This window comes from Labrus bergylta, chromosome 4 (genome assembly GCF_963930695.1).
Source record: "Labrus bergylta chromosome 4, fLabBer1.1, whole genome shotgun sequence".
Classification (NCBI taxonomy): domain Eukaryota; kingdom Metazoa; phylum Chordata; class Actinopteri; order Labriformes; family Labridae; genus Labrus; species Labrus bergylta.
In genome coordinates, this window is record NC_089198.1 from 15947007 (window position 1) to 15967814 (window position 20808).

At 38.6% G+C, this 20808-nt stretch overlaps 1 protein-coding gene across 1 annotated transcript in view; it reads right to left on the reverse strand.

Annotated features, from left to right (window-relative positions):
* Nucleotides 1-3690: 3690 nt before the first annotated feature.
* slc1a7a (solute carrier family 1 member 7a) overlaps nt 3691-20808 on the reverse strand; it is a 43109-nt gene continuing 25991 nt past the window's right edge. Inside the window, exons 4-11 of the mRNA XM_020651652.3 lie at nt 14705-14747; nt 13332-13563; nt 12998-13097; nt 10397-10630; nt 8867-9061; nt 7237-7371; nt 6822-6921; nt 3691-4671 (exon numbers count right to left, since the gene is read on the reverse strand). Coding sequence (XP_020507308.1) covers nt 4405-4671; nt 6822-6921; nt 7237-7371; nt 8867-9061; nt 10397-10630; nt 12998-13097; nt 13332-13563; nt 14705-14747 — 1306 coding nt within the window. The 3' untranslated portion in view covers nt 3691-4404. The remainder of the gene's footprint in view (nt 4672-6821; nt 6922-7236; nt 7372-8866; nt 9062-10396; nt 10631-12997; nt 13098-13331; nt 13564-14704; nt 14748-20808) is intronic.

Consider the following 20808-nt stretch of genomic DNA (forward strand, 5'->3'; position numbering starts at 1 on the left):
CCCGTATGTCTGTCAGGTCCTGACAACAATTCTCACTTAAATCTGTCCTTTCTTTACATTTTCTCCAACAAAGGAAGCAGGATGAGGTTTTCTTTAAAGATAAAACAAGCATGTATCTGGTTGAAGAGATAAGACATAGCGCTTTGTCCACAGGAGATATCTACACAAAAGGGAGCTTAATAAAGAATTGCTCGCCAGTCAACAAAGAGTGCTGCTGAATAAACAGGATAGGCTCAACAATGTCAGTAGAAGACTCAAAGAGGGGAGATTTTGTATCTTCCATCCCTACTACATGCCCTTCTGAACATACAGGGATATTTGCAGGGATGTTACAGTATCGTCAATTTCATATTGCAAGATCAGAGTGTCTTGATACAGTCGTGGGCCTGCTACAGTATAAAACAATATGTTCTCCAGGGAAAAAAAGTGTAGTTTTGGGAAGTGGGAAGTAAGGAGTGTGGGAACTACAGTGACCATCATTCTTTGTACTCGGCACGCTGCCTCAGTTCAGTGTAGTGGAGAGGGAGAACAGGGAGATGATTTTGATAATTTTGGTTGCTCCAGCGACTTTTAAATCTGACGTGTTTAAGCATTTGGGTTTTCCCTTGTCAAGAAATGAGAAAGGAGATTAAACATCTATGATAGGAGATTTCACCATATTATTTTTAGTTAGATTAAATGGGCAACATGGCCATCATGGAAAATAGCTGTTTGCATTAAAAAGCCTCAGAGCTGTCTCTCTAGTTTAAAGGGTTAAAATTCCAAAAACATGTTGTTGCAGCCTACTGTCCTATTTCCACCATTTATCTATTAGTTTCTGAGTTGACCTTGAGGACCCCCCCCTCCCCCATCAACCTTCTGCCAGATCCAGCCTGCCTGCCTCGATGCTCATATCCCGCTAACTCTCTTCAGCCCATCCCCGGTTTTGTCCCTCTGCCAGGTGTCCAGCTGGCCGAACACTTAATTCAGATGCTGCCCGAGCTGCTGGGCAGACCCGTTTCAATGACCATAACCAGTGGGCTAATAGGTCTTAAGGATATAAACCGGTCACAAACACAGAGTGGTGGGGTGGGATAAGGTAACGGCTCCATGTCAGCTGAGGGTTTCAGGTTTGGTCGGCCTCAAGTCAACTTATGACACTTTTTATACTTGGCTAAACTCTTTCTTAGAGGGCAAATGAAAAGAGTGATGTGAATGAACATCTTGTTATATGCCAATGATTTACCTTCATACAGAGACTCAGTCTATGTAGAAATGTCAGGCAACCATGGTTCACTCTATGAGTTGCAGCTCCTTCAGAGAGCGATATCTGATATCACGCAACCACTAATGGAGCTCCTGACAATGCCTTCCAGTAGTCTGAAGAGTTTCATTATCACTTAGCCCCTAGCAGCAGTTTAATATCCATATAAAAATGACTTTCCCAACATTTTTATCTTCTCTATTTTCTGTAAACTGTACGACACGTCCTTTCTCTGTCAGTTTAGTGCATCTAGAGAAATATTTGACATCATGACATGTGCAGTAGGTATTGGGCTTATGAGTTTCCTCACATTCTGTGTTCAATAGAATAACCTGTTACAATAAACAGAAAGATGTTCCTCCGAGGATCAACAAGTAGACCTTGAATATAGTTTTTCGATGTTCTTCGGTCTATGTGCTGCAAAATGCAATCCTTTTGTTTTGACCCACAAGGTTGCAGTGGTAGTATTTTTTTATCCCAGTTTTTCTACAAGGTTATTGTTGTTGCTCACACTGAGAGCTTTTGGTTAAAATCAGCAGATGGAGCAGTATAATTACACCTTTTAGCACGCCGGTGGGCCAGCATACTTCATGTCCAGTGAAATATATTTGTAGCTTTTTCTATGGAACCTGGTTTTCTTTTTTCTTTTTTCTTTTCAGCCTTGAGCTCCCTTATTCTACCCTGATTAAAGTGAAAAACACTTTCAGTGAATCTAACTGCAAGCTATACAGCATGTTGAAAATGTTACACTTATACAAACCAAGAAATGAATATTCTTAAAAGGATCTTGAATCCAGAAATCTGATGCCTTCAAATCTAGTGGGTTAACATGGACTTGAGTATCTCAGTTTTTATCAGGTTTTTCAAGTTACTTGTATTTGTGTTTGTGCATGTAAACATCATATCCTAATTTCAGAAACCAGGATAAGCCCTTATCCTGACTTTCAGAAACATGATTTTTCTACCCAGTGAACTCCGAAAGAAAACTACTGTGGCATGTGACACTACCCCGATTTTTTCTTCCGACTTCCTGCAGGTTAGGCAGTATCAGCAAAACAAACACGGTTAAGCGACTAAGAAACTGAGTTTTTTCTTCCCCCCCCCCCAAAAAAAATAAAAATTGTAATTGTAAGTTTAGATGGGAGAAAGCATCAATATGCTGACCTTTTCAAGCCTGTGGTCAACAGGCTTTTTTTTTTTACCCTGTCCCACCAGTCACGACTACCTATCTTCACCCATTGCAGTGATAGGCTGTCAGAGGTGAGTCATTTAATAGGGCTAAGCCTGAAATAGGCACAGTGGTCTCTTTTTTCACAGATTTCTAAATTACTGCGGTTTGTGTTATAAAAAAAACAAACATCACACTCGTCTGCACAAATAAGATGCTGTAATCAGAAACCAGGATTCTAGTATTTATCATGTCAACAGGGATATGAATAACCAGGTTTGTTTGTGTGCATGTAAACGCCATGTCCTCAATATGATCTGAACAGGGATAAGGCTCATAGACGGGATAATCAAGTCCATGTAAAACACTCTATGTTATCGCCGTTAGACAGCCATGAAAATACAAATGAGAAAGGAAGTGCTATGTGAATTCGCCGTATGTAAATTCTAAGAAAGGATTGATTGTGGGGTCATTGAATTCAGTAAATGTCAGTCCAGAGACATTACCTTAGACAAATGTGAATAAGCCAGCTGTTCTTTGTCTTGCACTCTGCATGGACTCCGATAAATCTTCTGTCTTGACTCATTTGACACCTGCATTTGCTTTAGTGCACACTGGGATTTATTCAGATTTGAACAGGGCATTTGTTCATCCGTTAGTACATACACGGCTGATTCCTCTACTTTTAAATGAAGATGCAGTGTGTGGGATATTCAAATGAAGCTAATGAGCTTTCTCTATTGCAGTTTTTAGTTCTTTCAAGTTCATCAAATACAACTCTTGTTCGAGTTTTTGAAATGAGCATTATGAAATACAAAAGTGAAGTATTGTACATTTTTTATCTATTTTTGACCATTTCTTGATGATTTCTTTGCAGAGAGTTGGTACATTTTTTTTTATCGATTTCCGACTACTGTGAAATGTTTCTGTAACAAATACAGATGGGAATCTCTTGAAGACATATTGACATGGTAGTAAAATCTACATTTTTTATAATATTTGAAACAGGTACATGTACAGCATATATGACATTGATATGGACAGAGTTCAGACCATAATGACCTGTGATCATGGCCTTGTGTTGTTTCTGGCCCCGAATGCTTCTCCTTTGATTGTTTAAGGCAAAGAGGGAATACAATGGGATGAAAGGACGCCTTAACATGACTTGGACACAAGGGAAAACACTTGTCTTCTTTATTGTGACCTTTATCTTGTTTTTGCCTTGATTCCGGCATTAGTGTACAGTACTTTAGGTGTGTAAGAGGCATTGAACCCACTGTGACTTGGGACGACAAGGCAGAGAAATGCAAGGAAGATGTTTATGAGAATATTTGGGAAAATGTAGATAATCCCCTCCTTTGTAGACCCTTAAATCGGATCCCGACTTTGAAAAAACTGCATTTCTGTCTCGTATAAAGAGTTTATAATCATGTCCTTGTCTCTGTGTTGTTCTTGTTACTGAGTCAGTGATGTAAATAGAAAAATGCTCCAAACAGGAAACATTTCTCCTGAGTTTCATCAAAGAGGACACAATGACAACAAAAAAGAAATAAATATACAAAACCCCAACCAATATAATCCTAAAAATAAACCAAACCAGCTGAAATAAAGAAAACAAAGATTATTGAATGTTTTTTCCCCCATAGTCCACTGAGGAAGAGGTTCCTTTTATAATATCTCATTTCACCTATTGTGGTCTTCATGACTCATGGATCTGTGCGGATGAAGAATCAGCTTTGTCACTGCTAGTACCAGATAATACATCTCCGATAAATATGTACACACAGACAAACATTCACAATCAAACGTGGGTAGTTATGTAGAAAAATATGTCTTTTTCTTCAGGGTTATCTCCATTCATCCACAATGGGCCGCTCTCCTCGGAAGGGAACAAATGTGTGAACCATGTCACCTCAATCTTTAATTTATTATTCTTCTCCGGCCAACTCTGCAGCTGTGGACATGCCAATTGCTGTCGGCAAGGCGGCTGCTTTTATACATTAGTCTCCAGCCCGTTCATATCTACGGCACAGTGGTCCTTGTCCCTGTGCGCTCTCTTGTGGTGAGAGGTGTGACCGTGCTTCTTCTTCTCCAACGGCCTGATCCCCTCCTCCAGCTGGATCAGCCGGGCCACGTCCGGGCCGCGGTGGTCCTGCTTGCTGCCCGACGGGGGCGGCTGGTAGCATCCGTTTTTCTGATTCTGGTAGGTCATCATCTGCTGGATGCTTATCATAGGCTTAGTTTCACAGATCAGAGGTACCTGGTGCAAAAGATGGTGAATGAGGAGGAGAGGAAGAATTCAGAATCTTCACAGTTTCAAAGAAATTAAGAGTGATTATGAAGAAAGGATGCTGTTTCCTGCATCATGTTTGACATTTTGTGAATCCTTTTAGGCCATTTTCTAAATGATAAATGGCTCAGCTAAAATAATTCATGTTTGTCGGTAAATGTTATTCAAATACCAGCATGCATTTACTTCTGCTCCCTGGGAAAAATGTTTTGCCTAATCATGGAATGATTGAAATCAAATTCAATTACATTTTAAAAGAAAGGATGTTGTTTATTTTAAAATCTGATATGATCCAAAGGTCATCTGGTATATTTATTAAAGGAGTAAGTAGAGAAATAAAAAAACATCTGACTGAGAGTTTGATGAGTGTATTAGAACTACATGTGTTAGTTTTAGAGCTACGGGGGCATGTACAGTACATTAGCCTAGCATAGCGTAACAACTGAAAACAGTGCAAACAGCTAGCCTCACTGTGTATTAAGAGATTACAAGGTCAATTTTGGAGGCCACGTCAGAGCCTACAAAATACATTGAAAGCTGCGGTAACACAAATAACATGAAAACAGTTGGTGAACATTTAGCTACTTCTGTAGCTTTTTTAATCTGATCCCTAAAATATAGACCAGCATGCTAGCTCTCTGTTTCCGTCCTCCCCTCCTAACTGTTTGCTCTGCGGATTGTTTTTTTTTATTTTTATCAGCACTATGTCGGATAGCAAATTGCATATTTAAATCAACAAACAAACATGGTACCAGATTAAAATAGCAACAGCAAGATGCGCTAGCAATCTAGTAGCGACGAATAACAGGATGAGTGGGACGATGCGTCTCATCACATGAAGTGAATTTATAGGAAGGACCTCAGACGAAACCCTCTCCTTGTAGTCCATTTCAGACAGCAATTCTGGTACTGCGCTAAGCTGCGTCATCATCTAGTGTAACTAGTGTAAAGACATTCATATGAGCCCTATTCAGATTGCTGGTTCAAGGCTTGATATTTTAATATTTTGTGATGTTTCGCCTTCAATATGAATGAATGCTCTGTGTGTGTGTGTGTGTGTGTGTGCAGAGCTCCCGCTGTGCCTTCTTGTCTCCGTAAGATGTAATGAAGGCTGTCCCAAGTTATGGCGGTTGCGAGCAGCAATATGAAAAAAGGGGTATTGATTCTGCAAAATATTGGTTTCCCAGTTTGTGAATTCAAATAACCTTGCAGGGTTGTGAAAGCGCGAGAGCAGCGGGAGCTCCACATACACACATAGTTAAGACATGCACACACACATACACACAGCACTGCTCATCCCTGCAGTCTTCACCAATCCCGTCTTACCTCTGCTGCGCCTCTCTTACTACCTCTGAAGATGTTTACATTATGCCTCCGTGACATTATTCATATTGAAGTTGAAATGTCAGGGGGATGTAAATATTGCGCCTCTCAACGGCAGTCTGTGAAGGGCTCGTGTCTCTTTCTCTCTGTTTCACTCAAGAGTAGACTGACTATCAGAATACCTACTGTACCTCAGACAGCAGGGTTTGTGAAGGTTAGAACGAGGAGAGATTGCCAATATCCCTAATATTAAATTCATCTTGGACAAAATTATGAAACATAAACAGAATCAAATGTTTGTCTGCCAATAAATACCTCGGCAGTCAAGTCAAGCCTCTTGTACCTTTTATATTTGGATCCCACAATAACGTCATACAGAAGCTAGGCTATTAATCTGGCTTTGCCATTTTTTACTGAAACTAAAAATTTAGCATATTGTTGTCCGCTTTTAGAAGGCATGATGATATTGGAACAAAAGAAGACAAATAAATAACAGCACTTTAACCAAACACAGACACAAAACCCTGTCCTGCCTACTCTCACATTTACACAAAAGTCCATTCAGAAAGAGCAGATTCGCTGTAACCCGTCCTGCCTCCTGCTATCTATGCAAAAACAGAGAGCGATTTTCATCCTCTCATCAATACTGTCAGCAAAAAGTAAAAAAAATTAAAAACATTAAAGCGGCTTATTTCACAAATCCCTTTTCTATCTGTCCCTACGTTACGTTTAGAAGACATTAAAAGGACGGTTTGCAACTTCAGTATTCACATAAATGTGTTCATGCACGAGCTCACCTGTTCTCCTTCTTTGACAAAATCTTTTCTGCAGATATGAGCCATAATGCCTGTAGCCAGAGCATCACCCATCACGTTGACCATGGTCCTGAACCGATCCCTGGGTGATGAAATCAAAAGTCATTCACAGTTCTGATAAAACTCAAGAGAAATAATTGTAATAATTATTAACCAAATGTTGTTGCAGTGCTTAGAGCTTGTACAATTTATGCAGGTTTATGCAATGCAGAGATTTATGATGTTTAAAATCAAGTAACATTTGGACTCTAGTATATTGTGGTGAATGCATCAGCATATAAATTCCATATAAGGATCTGTAATCTGTCATTTACTGGAATATGTTTACATGTAATAAACACTTCATGACTTAGTGGCTCTGGTTGCGTTCAGCAGGAGAGATTAACCCTTTACTTACAAAGCCCAGTCAACAGCAATGATGAGCGTGATGTCATCCGTAGGCAGACCCACGGAGGTCAGCACGATCACCATAGTAACAAGTCCAGCCTGCGGGATTCCTGCTGCACCGATGCTGGCTGCAGTGGCAGTGATGCTGAAAATACAGACAAAGGAGAAAAGTGCTTTTGTTTTAAGAACAAACAGTCCTCGTCAAAAATCTGTACGGTCTTTTGGGGCGCTGGTGGCGCAGTTGTTAGTGCGCGCGCACGTCATTCCCCACTCTCTCACTCCCTAATTTCCGACTCTGTCCACTAGCCTATCTCTCAATTAAAGGCACAAAAAGCACAGATATACTATACGGTCTTTTAAAAACTGAAGACATTTGAAAATTATTATTTGTTTAGTGCAATTGTGCAAGTAATTAAATCAAATGTATGTAGGGACAATGGTGAAAAGTACTCAAAAGTGCACTTAGTTTGGAGATATTCATACCAGAGGTTTTTGTTTTCACGGTTACATTTCAAGTGTAATAGCATGCTATTTACAAGCCGGCATGTGTTTTTCTAACAACAGCCCTGAGAATCCTTGTGAGAGTCAGAGGGACATGACAAGAAGCCATGAGAATAATTGCAACATATTGTTACAGGTGGTCAGGTATCATTCTCAATGCAGTATGACAATTTTAACTCATTTAAGTGTGTTAATAATTCCTTTTCCACTGTGCAAGAGGAATTGGAGATATAGAGAGAATATAGGAGCGGATATTCTGTCTGAGACCTTAGACACTGAGCTCAAACTGACACACTGTCCCTCTGCAGGGAGGTTTAGGATGTTGGGTCAGCATGCAGATGGGAAAAAACTCCATGGTCCGCAGCCAAATGACACGGGAACAGAACGCAGCGAGAGGAGAAAATTATTATAATTCTGGCGTGACAAGGGAGATGAGTAATGCAGGTCATATGGGTTTTACTGCCAAGGGATTATGAGGGAATGGGCACAGACTGCAGCCATGAGGAGAGGTCTGCTTAATGTTATTACAGTAGGACATGTCCGAAAAATTAGAGGATTGACGGGACATTATCATAGACCTGGATGGGACACAGGTAAAGTTGGTGAAAAGTTTTAAGCTGCTTGTGTTTTTGGTAGCAGGACCGATGGTGTTTCTGTCTGTGTGTGTTTGTGTGGAATTCTGTGTGTGTGTGTGTGTGTGTGTGTGTGTGTGTCTATCAGTGTCCCCGGGGCATCCAGACTGATTTAGCAGAAATCAGATCAAACTAAGAAGCTCATATGAGGCGTAATCTGTGTGACATTTACATTTATGTGTATCTAGTAAATCCCATAATATTTTATATTAATTCAGAATTAAACTGAACGTGTGACGCTAGATTAATTCACATGCTGCACTCAAAACCATGTCAGACTGTCAGAGACTTTCAGAAATCACTGTTGACACAAACATCTGTCCATACAGTTATTGAACTGAACCATTTCGACTTATCGGAATGAGTAAGAGACGAAAAAACGAGGATATTTCATAAAGGAGCCACAAGGCTTTTAAACAACTGTTTTAATTTCCTTTATTTGACCTCCTTTGATTGTATTTAAGGAAGCTCAAAAACATCTTTTTAGATGGTCTGAGGCAGCCTTACCTGATGGTGATGATCTGTCCAAAGTCGAGCTCATAATTATTCACTTGGGCGATGAAGATGGCTGCCACGGCCTCGTAGAGCGCCGTGCCGTCCATGTTGATGGTAGCTCCGACAGGGAGCACGAAGCGGATGATGCGTCTGTCGATGTGATTGTTCTCGAGGAGGCACTTGAAGGTGATAGGCAGAGTGGCGGAGCTGCAGCACAAGAAGATACATGTTTATAAATAGAGAGCCCACTCTGAGACATGTGACCTTTGAAATAAAATTAGAGGCTTCTTACAGAAACTGTTTACATGGGATGGGATTCGCATGTCATTCCCTACTCTCTCTCTCCCTAATTTCATACTCTAACCACTGTCCTGTCTCTCCATTGGAGGCACATAAAGCCCAAAAATAAATCTTAAAACAAAAAAAAGTCTTGAGGGGTGGCCGATAGCCTATTGACTATGTCACGCGCCCCATGTAAGGAGGCAATAGTCCTCAGTGCAGCATCCATGGGTTCAAATCTGACCTCTTTGCTACATTCCCACAAACTCTACTCCCAACATTACCTGTCTCTCTTCAGCTGTCCTATCCGATAAAGGCAAAAAGGCCCAAAAATATCTTTAAAATGTATATGAGGTATTGTGAAGTATTTTGAATTGTGTTCAGAAAATTGCTACTTTAATAAAAGTTATAGTTAAAGTTGATTATATGCTTAATAAAAGAAAGTGTGCACATATATGTACATTTCCACGAATCTTTGATAAAAAAAATCTACCAAAGTTTTCTTTATTTTGTAAGCAAAGGCCATTAAGTAAGACCTGAATGTTAGAAAATTATTTCAATTCGTTCAGTTTAACTTCTGTCTTTACTTTAATAACGCATAATGACTAACAAAACAAAAAAAATCATAACAACCTTCACTGTTTTCATTAGCAGGAGATAATATCCTGGACTGAACCTTCATCTTACTATCTGGAAAGAAGTGAACACCCAAATGCTCGCTAAACATGCTGTTCACCTCACCGAGAGGCTTTGAGGTGTAGTTAAGATTAGTCTGACATTTAACCGATCACAAAATAAAAGCCCAGAGGTGACGCACAAGGTTAAAAGGTTTACATTGGACTCAACAAACATCCATTTCATTCAAGGTTAAGTCCATTATCCACGCCGTGAACACGCAGCATGTACATTAAAAGCATCTCCAGTCAACCTCCGTACTCTCAGAGTACCATTAGTCTTAGCGTATCATTTTAAAATTGAAGTCTTGCATTCAAGCTGTTCTGGAAAACATCTTGATGGACATTTAATTTATACATTTAAATACAATTTATTAAAATATTTCATTAATTCGTTCCTTGTGGGAAACAAGAGGAGCCTCAGCTGACCTCACATGAAAATGCAACGCAAAATGTAGCAAACATGAATACATGGGTCGATTCTCAGCTAAATGTTTTTTCCTGGTAAAATTAATCAAAATTGATTCACATAGACCCCACTTTTAAGAATGACATCAATCATGAATAATATAAATAAAATGGACTGTACCTAGAGGAGGTTGCCAGGGAGATGAGCAGAGCTTGAAGGATGCCTCTGATGTAAACAATGGGGCTTTTTTTAGTGATGAAGAAGTACATGGCTGGGAGGATAAAAAGACCGTGCAGAACCAAACCCATTACCACTGTAATGGCATAAAAACCCAGCTTCTTGCCCATCGCTGAAGGGTCATCCATCTCAAGGATCTTTCCTGCGACCAGAAACACGATCCCAAATGGGAAATACCTAAAAAGGAAAGAAGGAAGGAAGATAAAGTTGTTCAATTAACAATACCTGTATCAGAAAAAGCCTCCATACTGCCTTAAATGAGGTTTTTATTACCAGTGAGAATGCATTATAATTCATCAGCATCGCATAAATGGACTTGTTTCTTCTTCTCCAAAACATACTATTCAGAATTATTTATGTTATGGCTGCAAGAGTGGCAGTGCAATTATAACAGAGAGTCAAATGCAAATAATTAGGGTTTATGAGACAAGAATCCTTAAAGTGTCTTTTCAATGTAGCAGCTAATGATGGCTTAGCTGTTCTAAATAATACTTAGGATCAGACATTACATGGTACTGATAGTAAAAAAAAAAATCATCATTAAGTCCATTTGGTGTCATTGTGTTGAGAGAATGAATCCAAAACGTTTTTCTCAGGGCCAGTCAGCTCGTCTGTTAGGCATTATGATTTTCTCAATCCCATAGAACTGACATGAGGAGGGTTTCAGGGGTATTCTGGTTTGCCCAATGTATCCTTGGCAACAGGGACATAGCGACATGTAGATCACTTGAGTGGTTTTGCAGTTCATTGATCCTTGCCCTGAAATGTTTCAGATTTACACTTATGTTACTTGACACTGGTAACATAAGGGTACTCACTGTCAGCAAATACTCAGAATCAGAAAGAGGAATTTTTTTCTCTCTTTGGTCCCATTTTTAAAGTCATGGTGCATCTACTGTTCAAAAAGATTGGCATAATCCGCCATCAGTAATCAACAGGTACTAGCATGTTACTTGCAGGTAGCAGGTAGCTAGCAGATATAATTTTGACTATTTTAGTTATTTATGGAATGACAAATGTTTTATTGTAATAAATAGTAAGTAAGTCAATTTTTATTTATATAGCACTTTTCACAGACATTAGCCACAAAGTGCTTTACAAAGATATAGAATACAATAAACGTTAGTAATAATGGTGTAATTAGAATTACCATAATAGGAATAATAACAACAAGAGCGCATAAGAAAAAACGAAAAGTTAAAATAAATAAAACAAAAAACAGAACAAAAAGAAAACATTTCCCAAAATAGAATGAAACAGTACGTTCACAGTGCATTAATTGATTCTGAAAGTTATCCAAATGCCTGCCTAAACAGATGTGTCTTAAGTTGACTTTTGAATTTACAAACAGATTCAGCCGAGCGCAAAGACACAGGCAGAGCATTCCAAAGTCTGGGAGCTACTGACTGGAAAACTCGATCTCCACGGGTCTTGAGGTGAGTATGGGGAACGGAGAGCAGTTGTTTTGAGTTTGACCTGAGGGACTGAGTCGACTGGTAAGGGTGAGCCTGGCCGTGTACGGATCTGTAATTTAAAATGAGGATCTTAAACTGGATTCTGAATGTAACCGGGAGCCAATGGAGGGAGCGAAGTACTGGAGTGATGTGAGACCGTTTGTTTGACCTTGTTAAAACTCTGGCAGTGGCGTTCTGAACTGATTGCAAGCGATTAAGGGCGGACGTACTGAGAGAGGTGAAGAGCAAGTTGCAATAATCAATACATATGAAATGAAGGCATGTATGAGCATCTCAAGTTCAGCACTGGAAACTAGAGATCTCAATTTACTTATGTTTCGTCAGTGGAAAAAACATTATCTGGTGAATTGTTTAATGTGGTTGTCAAATGAAGCCTTGAGGAGGCAGCATGGGAGAGGGACCCCAAGTTCTGCAAGACAGACTTATCCTGAGCAAGGACTAAAATCTCTTTTTTATCAGCGTTAAGCAGCAAATACAGAGTACAGCTAAGGCTCATGGGAATGCCATTGATGTACATATTTGTTCAGATTGGGGTTGATGATTAAAATGCATTGGGATCACCAAAGTCATTTATATAATTTCTAATTTGAAAATGGATATCTGATGAGTATTTTAGGATAATCCATCTATTCTTTTCCAAGACTTTTAGATTTATCACCAAAGTCAGGAAGATATGCCATCCAGCATCCAGGTACACCGACAAAATCCTGCCACTCAACCAGAGAGTAATTTCTCTGTGGTGGTGCTACACCAAAGATCAGGGAATCACTGAAGTCAGAAGGATTCATCCTCTGGTGACCATGGTAAACCAAATCTAATGGCAATCAATCTCATACTTGTGAAGACCGTTTATTAATATTGTAAGACATTGATATGATAGAGGCACAAGGAAAAGACAAGGTGTCGACAATATTGTAAATAAGGATTCATTCTCTTGAGACCTTGGATGTATTTATTATCATTGAGAATTTTCAAGGTGATTCTGGTCTAAACTGATGGACCAACTGAGCAAAAGACAAGATTTTTATGCACATTCATTGTTGCCAAGCTACAAATAAGAACATCTTACCAGATGACAATAGCGACAATTTTCAGGACCGCTTCGTTCACACTCTGGCAGAAGTTGACCAAAGCACTTCCATTGGGACCCATTCTTCCCAACATTATTCCTGAGTTTTAAAGAAACACAAAAGCAAAAATGTGCATACATGAATAGATAGACATGCACTTAAAATGCTGTAAATGTTGCAATTGGTAAACAAAAAAGTTGCCATTATCTGATGGCAACACATTTAAACTAATTTATGCAAACATGAGAGCTTGCCAATACTGCTATTATGCAAATACAGACTTTTATCAATAGCAATCAGCATGTTATATAACAAAGCCAACCAGTGACTCACCCATAGTAGCAGAAAAAATCACAATCCCGAGCACATTCATGCCCTCGCTGGTACCCGGTGATGTTTTCATGATGACGTCAGGTGGCGGCGTGAGATCCAGAGAGAAGTTCTGGATGTCCGTGCCATTGTCATCCTGTATACCGTAGATGTAGAGTCTCCGTGTTGTGGTCTCATCCAGGATCTGAGCCACTGTAGGTTTGGGGATGAGCTCAGGGACTCTTGCGGTTCGATACTTGAAAGCAAAACAGATCACAGGCCCCGACATCAGTGCGGGAAACATAACACCAAACAATTGATTGCAGGAATTTGTCACACAATAATTAAACATGTGTGGGCTCATATCACAAGTGTTAATGTGGTTCAATGGGTTTTTTCTGACAGGGGTGACAGTGAAGCCTTCCTAGCGTTTAATTTCCTGTAGCCAACATGTAATCTTTCATCTTAAAGAAACACATGTGGAGTGAAAGAGGGATCAAAAAATATATCTGCCTCAAGAGTGAGAGATAAAGGAAGAGACTGACATTTCAACACACATTTTCTCTAGCTTTTGATAAGATGTAATTAGATCTGAGGATTTATCTCGCATGTTTGAAAGCTAAATGTGAAGCTCCAGAAGGCAGTCGGTAAGCTTATAGCATACAGTCTGGAAATAAGAGAGAGAGGCTTTCTCTGTCCTTATCATTTGAACACACTGGGTTATGTTTCAAATAAATTAAACATGATGGCATGTATGTATGGTGTGCATGGGGGATTTGGTAACACTTTATATAAAGGTCTTTGTTATAAGCCAATGTCAATATGAAATGAGGATCTCTTTATGCTGTGCTGATAATAGCATCATAAAAATACTGTTTTTTTAGATTGGGACACTTCAAAGGAACTTGTGAACAGTTTATATATTGTTCAAAACCATTTATAAAATCTTGGGTTTCTTTTTGATTCTTAAATCACATTTATTGACTTTAAATAATGACTCTCTTTTGCAATAATGTTTGTGCTTGATTAAGATAAACTCTTATTTGCATGTATAATTATCAGTTTGTAACAGTTAACAATGATTTTGACAGCTCTTTGATGTACAGAGAGAACAATGCTTTGTTCCGTTTAATTCATCTTTGACTAAAACTCGATGACATACTGACTGCTGAGGGGAGAAGGGCTGAGGTCAGATCTAAACTCTCTCAGATGAGTGCATTGTTTAGATATTAGATATAAAAAAGATATATAGTTTAAGATATAAAACACAGTATTACTGATACAAAATATATCATAATGCTTCAGTATTGGTTTATAAGCACTTCATTTAAACTTGGTGTACGTTTTCATTTCAAACCATCGGAGCTGTTCAGTCTTTTTTGTATCTTTGCTCTTACCTGTTGAAAAGTGGCCTGCACCAGGTTGGCAGGAAACATGTTGCTGTGGAGAAAGAGAATAACAGAGAAAGACAAATGTGAATATACTGTAATAAGACATACAATAAGTGTTTCCAAAGTATCACAGTGGCTTATTTAAGACATTATTCAACTTAACAACAATGCTCTAATGTATCTCTTCACAATATGCATATCATAATGAAACCACACTGCATACATGCTCCTGCCACAACGAGCCCTGCAGGACACACTTTAATACCTCATCCTGGTACAACTCCCTCACCACCAAACACAAAACAAAACTCTCCCGCATAGTTAAACAGGACAGCAAAATAATCGGTTCATCCCAACCTACCCTCTCTGAAGTGTATAACCACTCTGGGATCAGGAGAGCCACCCTGGTCACACAGGACCCCTCTCACCCCCTCTGCCCCTCCTTCCAGTTACTGCCATCAGGCAGTCGCTACAAAGCCCCTCTTGCCTGGAAAAACATCTAAAAAAAACATTGCGAAAAAAAAAGCATTGATCTTGGCTGACAAAAACCTCATTCTTTCCACGTTAAGAGCTGCTCAGATAGTAGGAAGGTGATACGCTCCAATGATTCCACTAAAGAATCACTCTTATCACACATGAGCAAAAGGATAATGAGGGCTCGCTGTGATATCAACTTGCAAGACAACCTTATACTGCAGTAGAGAAAAATAACATAAAACATCTGCTGAATTTCATAGACCCTCAATCTGCTTACAAGTCAATAAGCTGTTTCAGCAGACCCTCTGAACATGGGTCCTCCAGCTGAGTGTGCTGTATAAACCCTGTGATTCTTATAAGAGCAAACCTGCGCGATGGGCCGAAGATCACCCACTCTTCTGAAACAACATGGCATACAGCATCTTGTTGGTGTTGCTTTTGGTCTGTTCATATTCTTTGTGTCTGAAACAATTCCTGTGCAAAAACCCCTCGACACAAACAATCACTGTGTCAGAACTATGCACAACTTTATTTTCCATTGTTTAAATGCGCCCTGTTTCGTCCTCAAACCAAAATGTATGCACTATGTATACTGTTCAAGCTCTCTCTTTATAGCATCAAAATTCTTGGAACAAGAATTTTCTTTTTTAATCTCTTTAAAACATCTGTCACTCCAATGCCAGTTAAAAAAAAAAAAAAAGGAGTCCATAACTGCATTGCTGGGTATGGGGGGAATTTTACAATGATATATCTTCTCCATGTATGGTTAAACAATCTGTTATACTAGTCATGTTATATTTATTTTCGCATCCTTTTCCCTAATGTCTCATTATCTTACTGTCAGCAGTAAAGTTATCAAAGTTTACAACAAACAATGAGCAGCTAAGCATACAAAAATAATATGAAGAATCATAACCATAAAACATTAAAAAGAGATGATGAAGAATAACCAGTGAATCCAGCAAATGTATGTCAAAATCGACCACAATCAATATATACATCAAATATTTATATATGCACTGTGGGCCCCTTAATGTGTTTTTGCACATTGCATATTTGTGCAGCACATTTGATGCACACCAGCTATTATTAAACATGATGAGAGTTGGAGAAAACGTACATGCGTTAATATTGCCGTTGCTTTAAATAAAAAAGGTTTTCCAACAATCAAACACATATTCAGATACATTTTCAACAGTAGTGCTTGCACCTCTCATCATCTACTCATGTCTCTCTTTATATCTGTCTTATTTCTCTATCATCTGCAGCTGTCTGTCTGTCTGTCAGTCAATCTGTCTGTCTGTCTGTCTGTCTGACTCAATAGATTGCAAAAAAGTGAGTGATCACGTAACAGCGCACTTGTTAATATTAGCGCTGATGATCGTATGAAGAAATGCACAAAATGTCATTAATCTTCATTCTTCATATCATGCAGGGTCTAACCTCTTACCCTCACTACGGTTTTGGTACCAGAGGAGACCAGGATCCGAATGCTCTGACATCTCTTCTCTCCTACTGCTGTTGTGAAATTAGTAAGTGGTAAAGTGACTTTAAAACCTTTTCAGATGTTCTATTTAAAAATGTATATAAAATTCAACACACCAAAGTGGCTAGAGGGAGTGGCTGTGTTGCAAACCACTGCTGAAATCAACCCCCATTTGGCAGGTGTTAATGTCAAGCCCTGACTGCAACCTGTTTAAAAAAACAACAACAAACTAACAAAAAACATTCTACTACTTTTCAATGTGGAGTTAAAATGTTCTCATGTACCTGTGTGTGTTTCCTGCAGCCCAATGACACGCAATTTATCTTAATCATCTTTAAACGGCTAAAGGGTGCCACTGTGAACGTATGTATGTGCTGTACTGGGTGTTTCCATATCTCTCCCAATGTGAAATGGGATGTGGAGCCTGAATCAGCCCCCTGTGACATGGCACAGTATGGATGATTGATGAAAAAATGGATGGATGAATGTATAATTACTGTAATGTCCCTCTCTCATGGTTCACTGGCTCTCATTTTGTTCACTTCATATAATTAAATGGGACCATTATGCACTGCTTTAAAGACATAGGCTTGTCTTTCAGTCACATGGCAGAGGAAAGTACAGTATTATGATCCCTGCTCAAGTGACTAATTGTAATGCTGGAATGATCACTTTAAAGACCAACAGAAATAATATCAATGCCTCTTGTACTACTAGGGTCTATACCATTCTTAGTAGGCCGCTGTGAGTCAGGTTCAAGTGTTCTTCAACATTACATGCTGCAAGAAGGAAAAGCACAATAGCAGGCATATTGTAAAGCTCGTTGGAATGAAAGCCAATTACCCGTTTCTACCATGCCTACACATAGGCTTTTACATTTTCTTTATACGCCTTTTACTTTTTTATTGTTGTGTCACACAAATGAATGAGGACATTAATGAAATAATAAACAAACAGATAAATAAACAAATCCTTAATGCATAAATAAGCGTCATGCTTTACAGAAAAACTTTTAATTAGGAATTAAAAATAATGAACTTATTTGTTAACTGTTTTGTGACATAAATATTACTTTACATTGCCCTTATTATACATATCCCTCTGAACTGGATTTGTTGTAAGAAAGGTTCTGTAAAAATAGAGGTTACTTTGAATATTATTAAAGGTTTAGTGTTTCGCAAAGGGGGAAGTTTTAGTAGAAAAGTCGATGCGACATGTAAATCTGAAACTTTGTATAACATAAAAGTGTTTATCTGAGGGAAATCTTGTGGTGGGCGAAAGGGTTCAGTGGTTCTGGTTCTTTTTTGTAAAACCATCAGTTGGAGACTGCCACAGACACTTAAATGAATCATGGCGTTCATGTGTTTCTTTTAATGACAGCAGTCAATATGACAACTGAACAATTATTTGAACTTGTAATGGTCTGGTATTTATGTGTGTATGCATGTGTATTTATGTGTGTATGCATGTGTATTTATGTGTGTATGCATGTGTAGTTATGTGTGTATGCATGTGTATTTATGTGTGTATGCATGTGTATTTATGTGTGTATGCATGTGTAGTTATGTGTGTATGCATGTGTATTTGTGCATCAGGGCGAAACTCCGCCGTGCGCGTTACAGAGAGCAGAAGAGAATTGTAAACATGCGACCATGTAGAGACAGAAATGACATGCCGTCGTGTAAATAAGATACATAACATAAGGATATTTAGTTTGTTTAATAAAAGGACAAGGTCCTGTTCTATAGGAAATGTATCCTTATGACTTCTGTTGTGATCTGGCGCTATGTAGAAAATAAAATAAAATAACTGCGATTCGTTTTTCAGAGAATCGATGTGAACCTTGAGACTTTTGAATCGATTTTTAACTTACTCACTATTAATCGTTACATGCCTACTGCACAATAACTGAAAAGATCATGGCTTGCGTATCTGTCCTTCATTCTAACAAAGCAAAAATTATTTGACTGCAAGACATATAATTGTTTTCAGTCTGCCTGAAAAGCAACATTGAAAGACTTTCATAGAAGTGATCAAATCCAGCACTTTCTGAATCACCCTTTTATTGGTATTTTAGATGGATATCTTTAGAGCCTGGTGAATAAAAAAAATCATTCTGTAGCTTTCTTAACAAAGAGTCTGTCAATCACAAGTGAACCTGCATGCATCACAGGCTGTAAATCCCACATCAACACAAAGCTCTAATCATGATCCAAATTCAAACGGCAAGAGATTAAAAGGCATATTGTATTTTACAGCTTGTGCATTCAACAGAGTGATTTAAAAGACATATGGCAAAGACATACAGGCACAATATGGTGCAACTCAATTTATTTTCTGTACGGATTTGACCACCGCAGCAGCCTATCATGTATTTAAGACGGCGAAAAGCAGGCTAATGAAACACTCTGACCCCAGAGGCACTAATAAATCAAAGTATGCACATATTCATACATACTGTGACACACACACACACACACACACACACACACACACAGGGCTGCAGACACTGGGGCCCATTTGCGAGTGTACCAATATAGTATGCGTCCATCATAGATGAAGGCTGTAAAGAAGCTTTGCGAGATAAATCCAAAGCACATCTGTGCTCTGTGACACACACACACATACACAAACATGCATCAACATCCTGTGCAGGACAGAGCTTCACCTCTGACACATGATCACTACATGGTTGGATTACAGAGGGCCTTGACAGTTTGTTCCTCCTTTTTTTTTTACTGTGTGATTGAAATTCAATCAAAAACATGCTTTTGTTATTAAATATTCCAAATAAATTAAAAACTAAAAAACAAAATCGACATAGGAAAGAAAAAATCAAGAAATAACATTATATAGACTAAAAATGGGAAAATGTCATGTAAAAACTTTTTTTTCTCTACTTTTCTATTTGTGTGAAAATATGGAGAGAATTCGGCTTAGCAGCTCCCTTTGTTGCAGGACTTTAGCCGACTGACCGACTGTCACACTGACCCAGTGGCTCTCAGGCCTCACCGTCATCATGTGCGAGGCTGACCCAGGTTCACCTCAAACACTCCATTCTTCAGCAGCGCTTATTAGCTTAGTACAGTAAACCACTGGCACTCAAGGCTCCAGGCTTTACTCTCTGTCCTTGAGCAGCAATTCCTTAACTTCCGAGCTCAAGAAATGGCACGCATGGCAAAAAATTAACATATCACGGATAGACTAAAATAGCTTTCAACAGAGGTCCTGATCAGGGAGCACCTGTGCTGTAATTAACATGCTAACACCAGGTTTGCACATTTGTCTCTCTCACGTTTGAACGATGAAACACAAATTAAAAGACATTTCTCACAATAACATTGATTAAATTAATTCATTTTGAAATCAGTTCATACTTGTCTTTTTTCTATTTGATGTAAGAACAGAATTTGTTGCTGAACACACGCAAACTCTTAGAAGTCCAACTCATTTGCCACATTTAACAGAGGCTTGATTAAAAGACATGCAAAATGAGATTTGATCATCAATCTGTTGAGCTTATGACCTTAAAAGAGCAACACATACTTATTTTGAATGGTTTATTTTAGTCCTGAATAGCTTAAAATGTCCAACAGCTTATAAGCAAAGATTTATGATTTAAATGAGAATTTTGAGCAGATAAATGATCTGCTTTCACAACCTCAAAACTCACCTAACAATACCAACAGCTCTTTTGGCTTTTGGTGTCTTGAAGTATTGTATTTTTGTAAACTCTCCCTGATTAAAAAAAACAAATAAACTAAACTAAACTCAAATCTGGAGGGACATTGGGCCACATTTAAGGTAAAAACAAAACATAAAACAATTATTTATTAATGTATAATGGACTGACATCTGTGTTATTACAGCTGGAGTTTATTAAACCGCATTTTTAACTAGCATAACGTTAGCTAGCTGGAAGTACCTTTAGCTAACCACATAGCAGTGAGCTAGGCATGTATACCTTTCCCTTTGTAAGCTTAAACACTTATAAATTGCAATTTTTGCTAGGAAGAGGACAAACACTTACATTAGCTGTTTGCTAATGAAGCTAATTCTTTATTTGTGTTGTTTCAATTTCAAATTTACCCAAACATCAATCCAGATTTTCACTGTTCTTTGTTTTTTTAAATGTGGTGACTCAGTA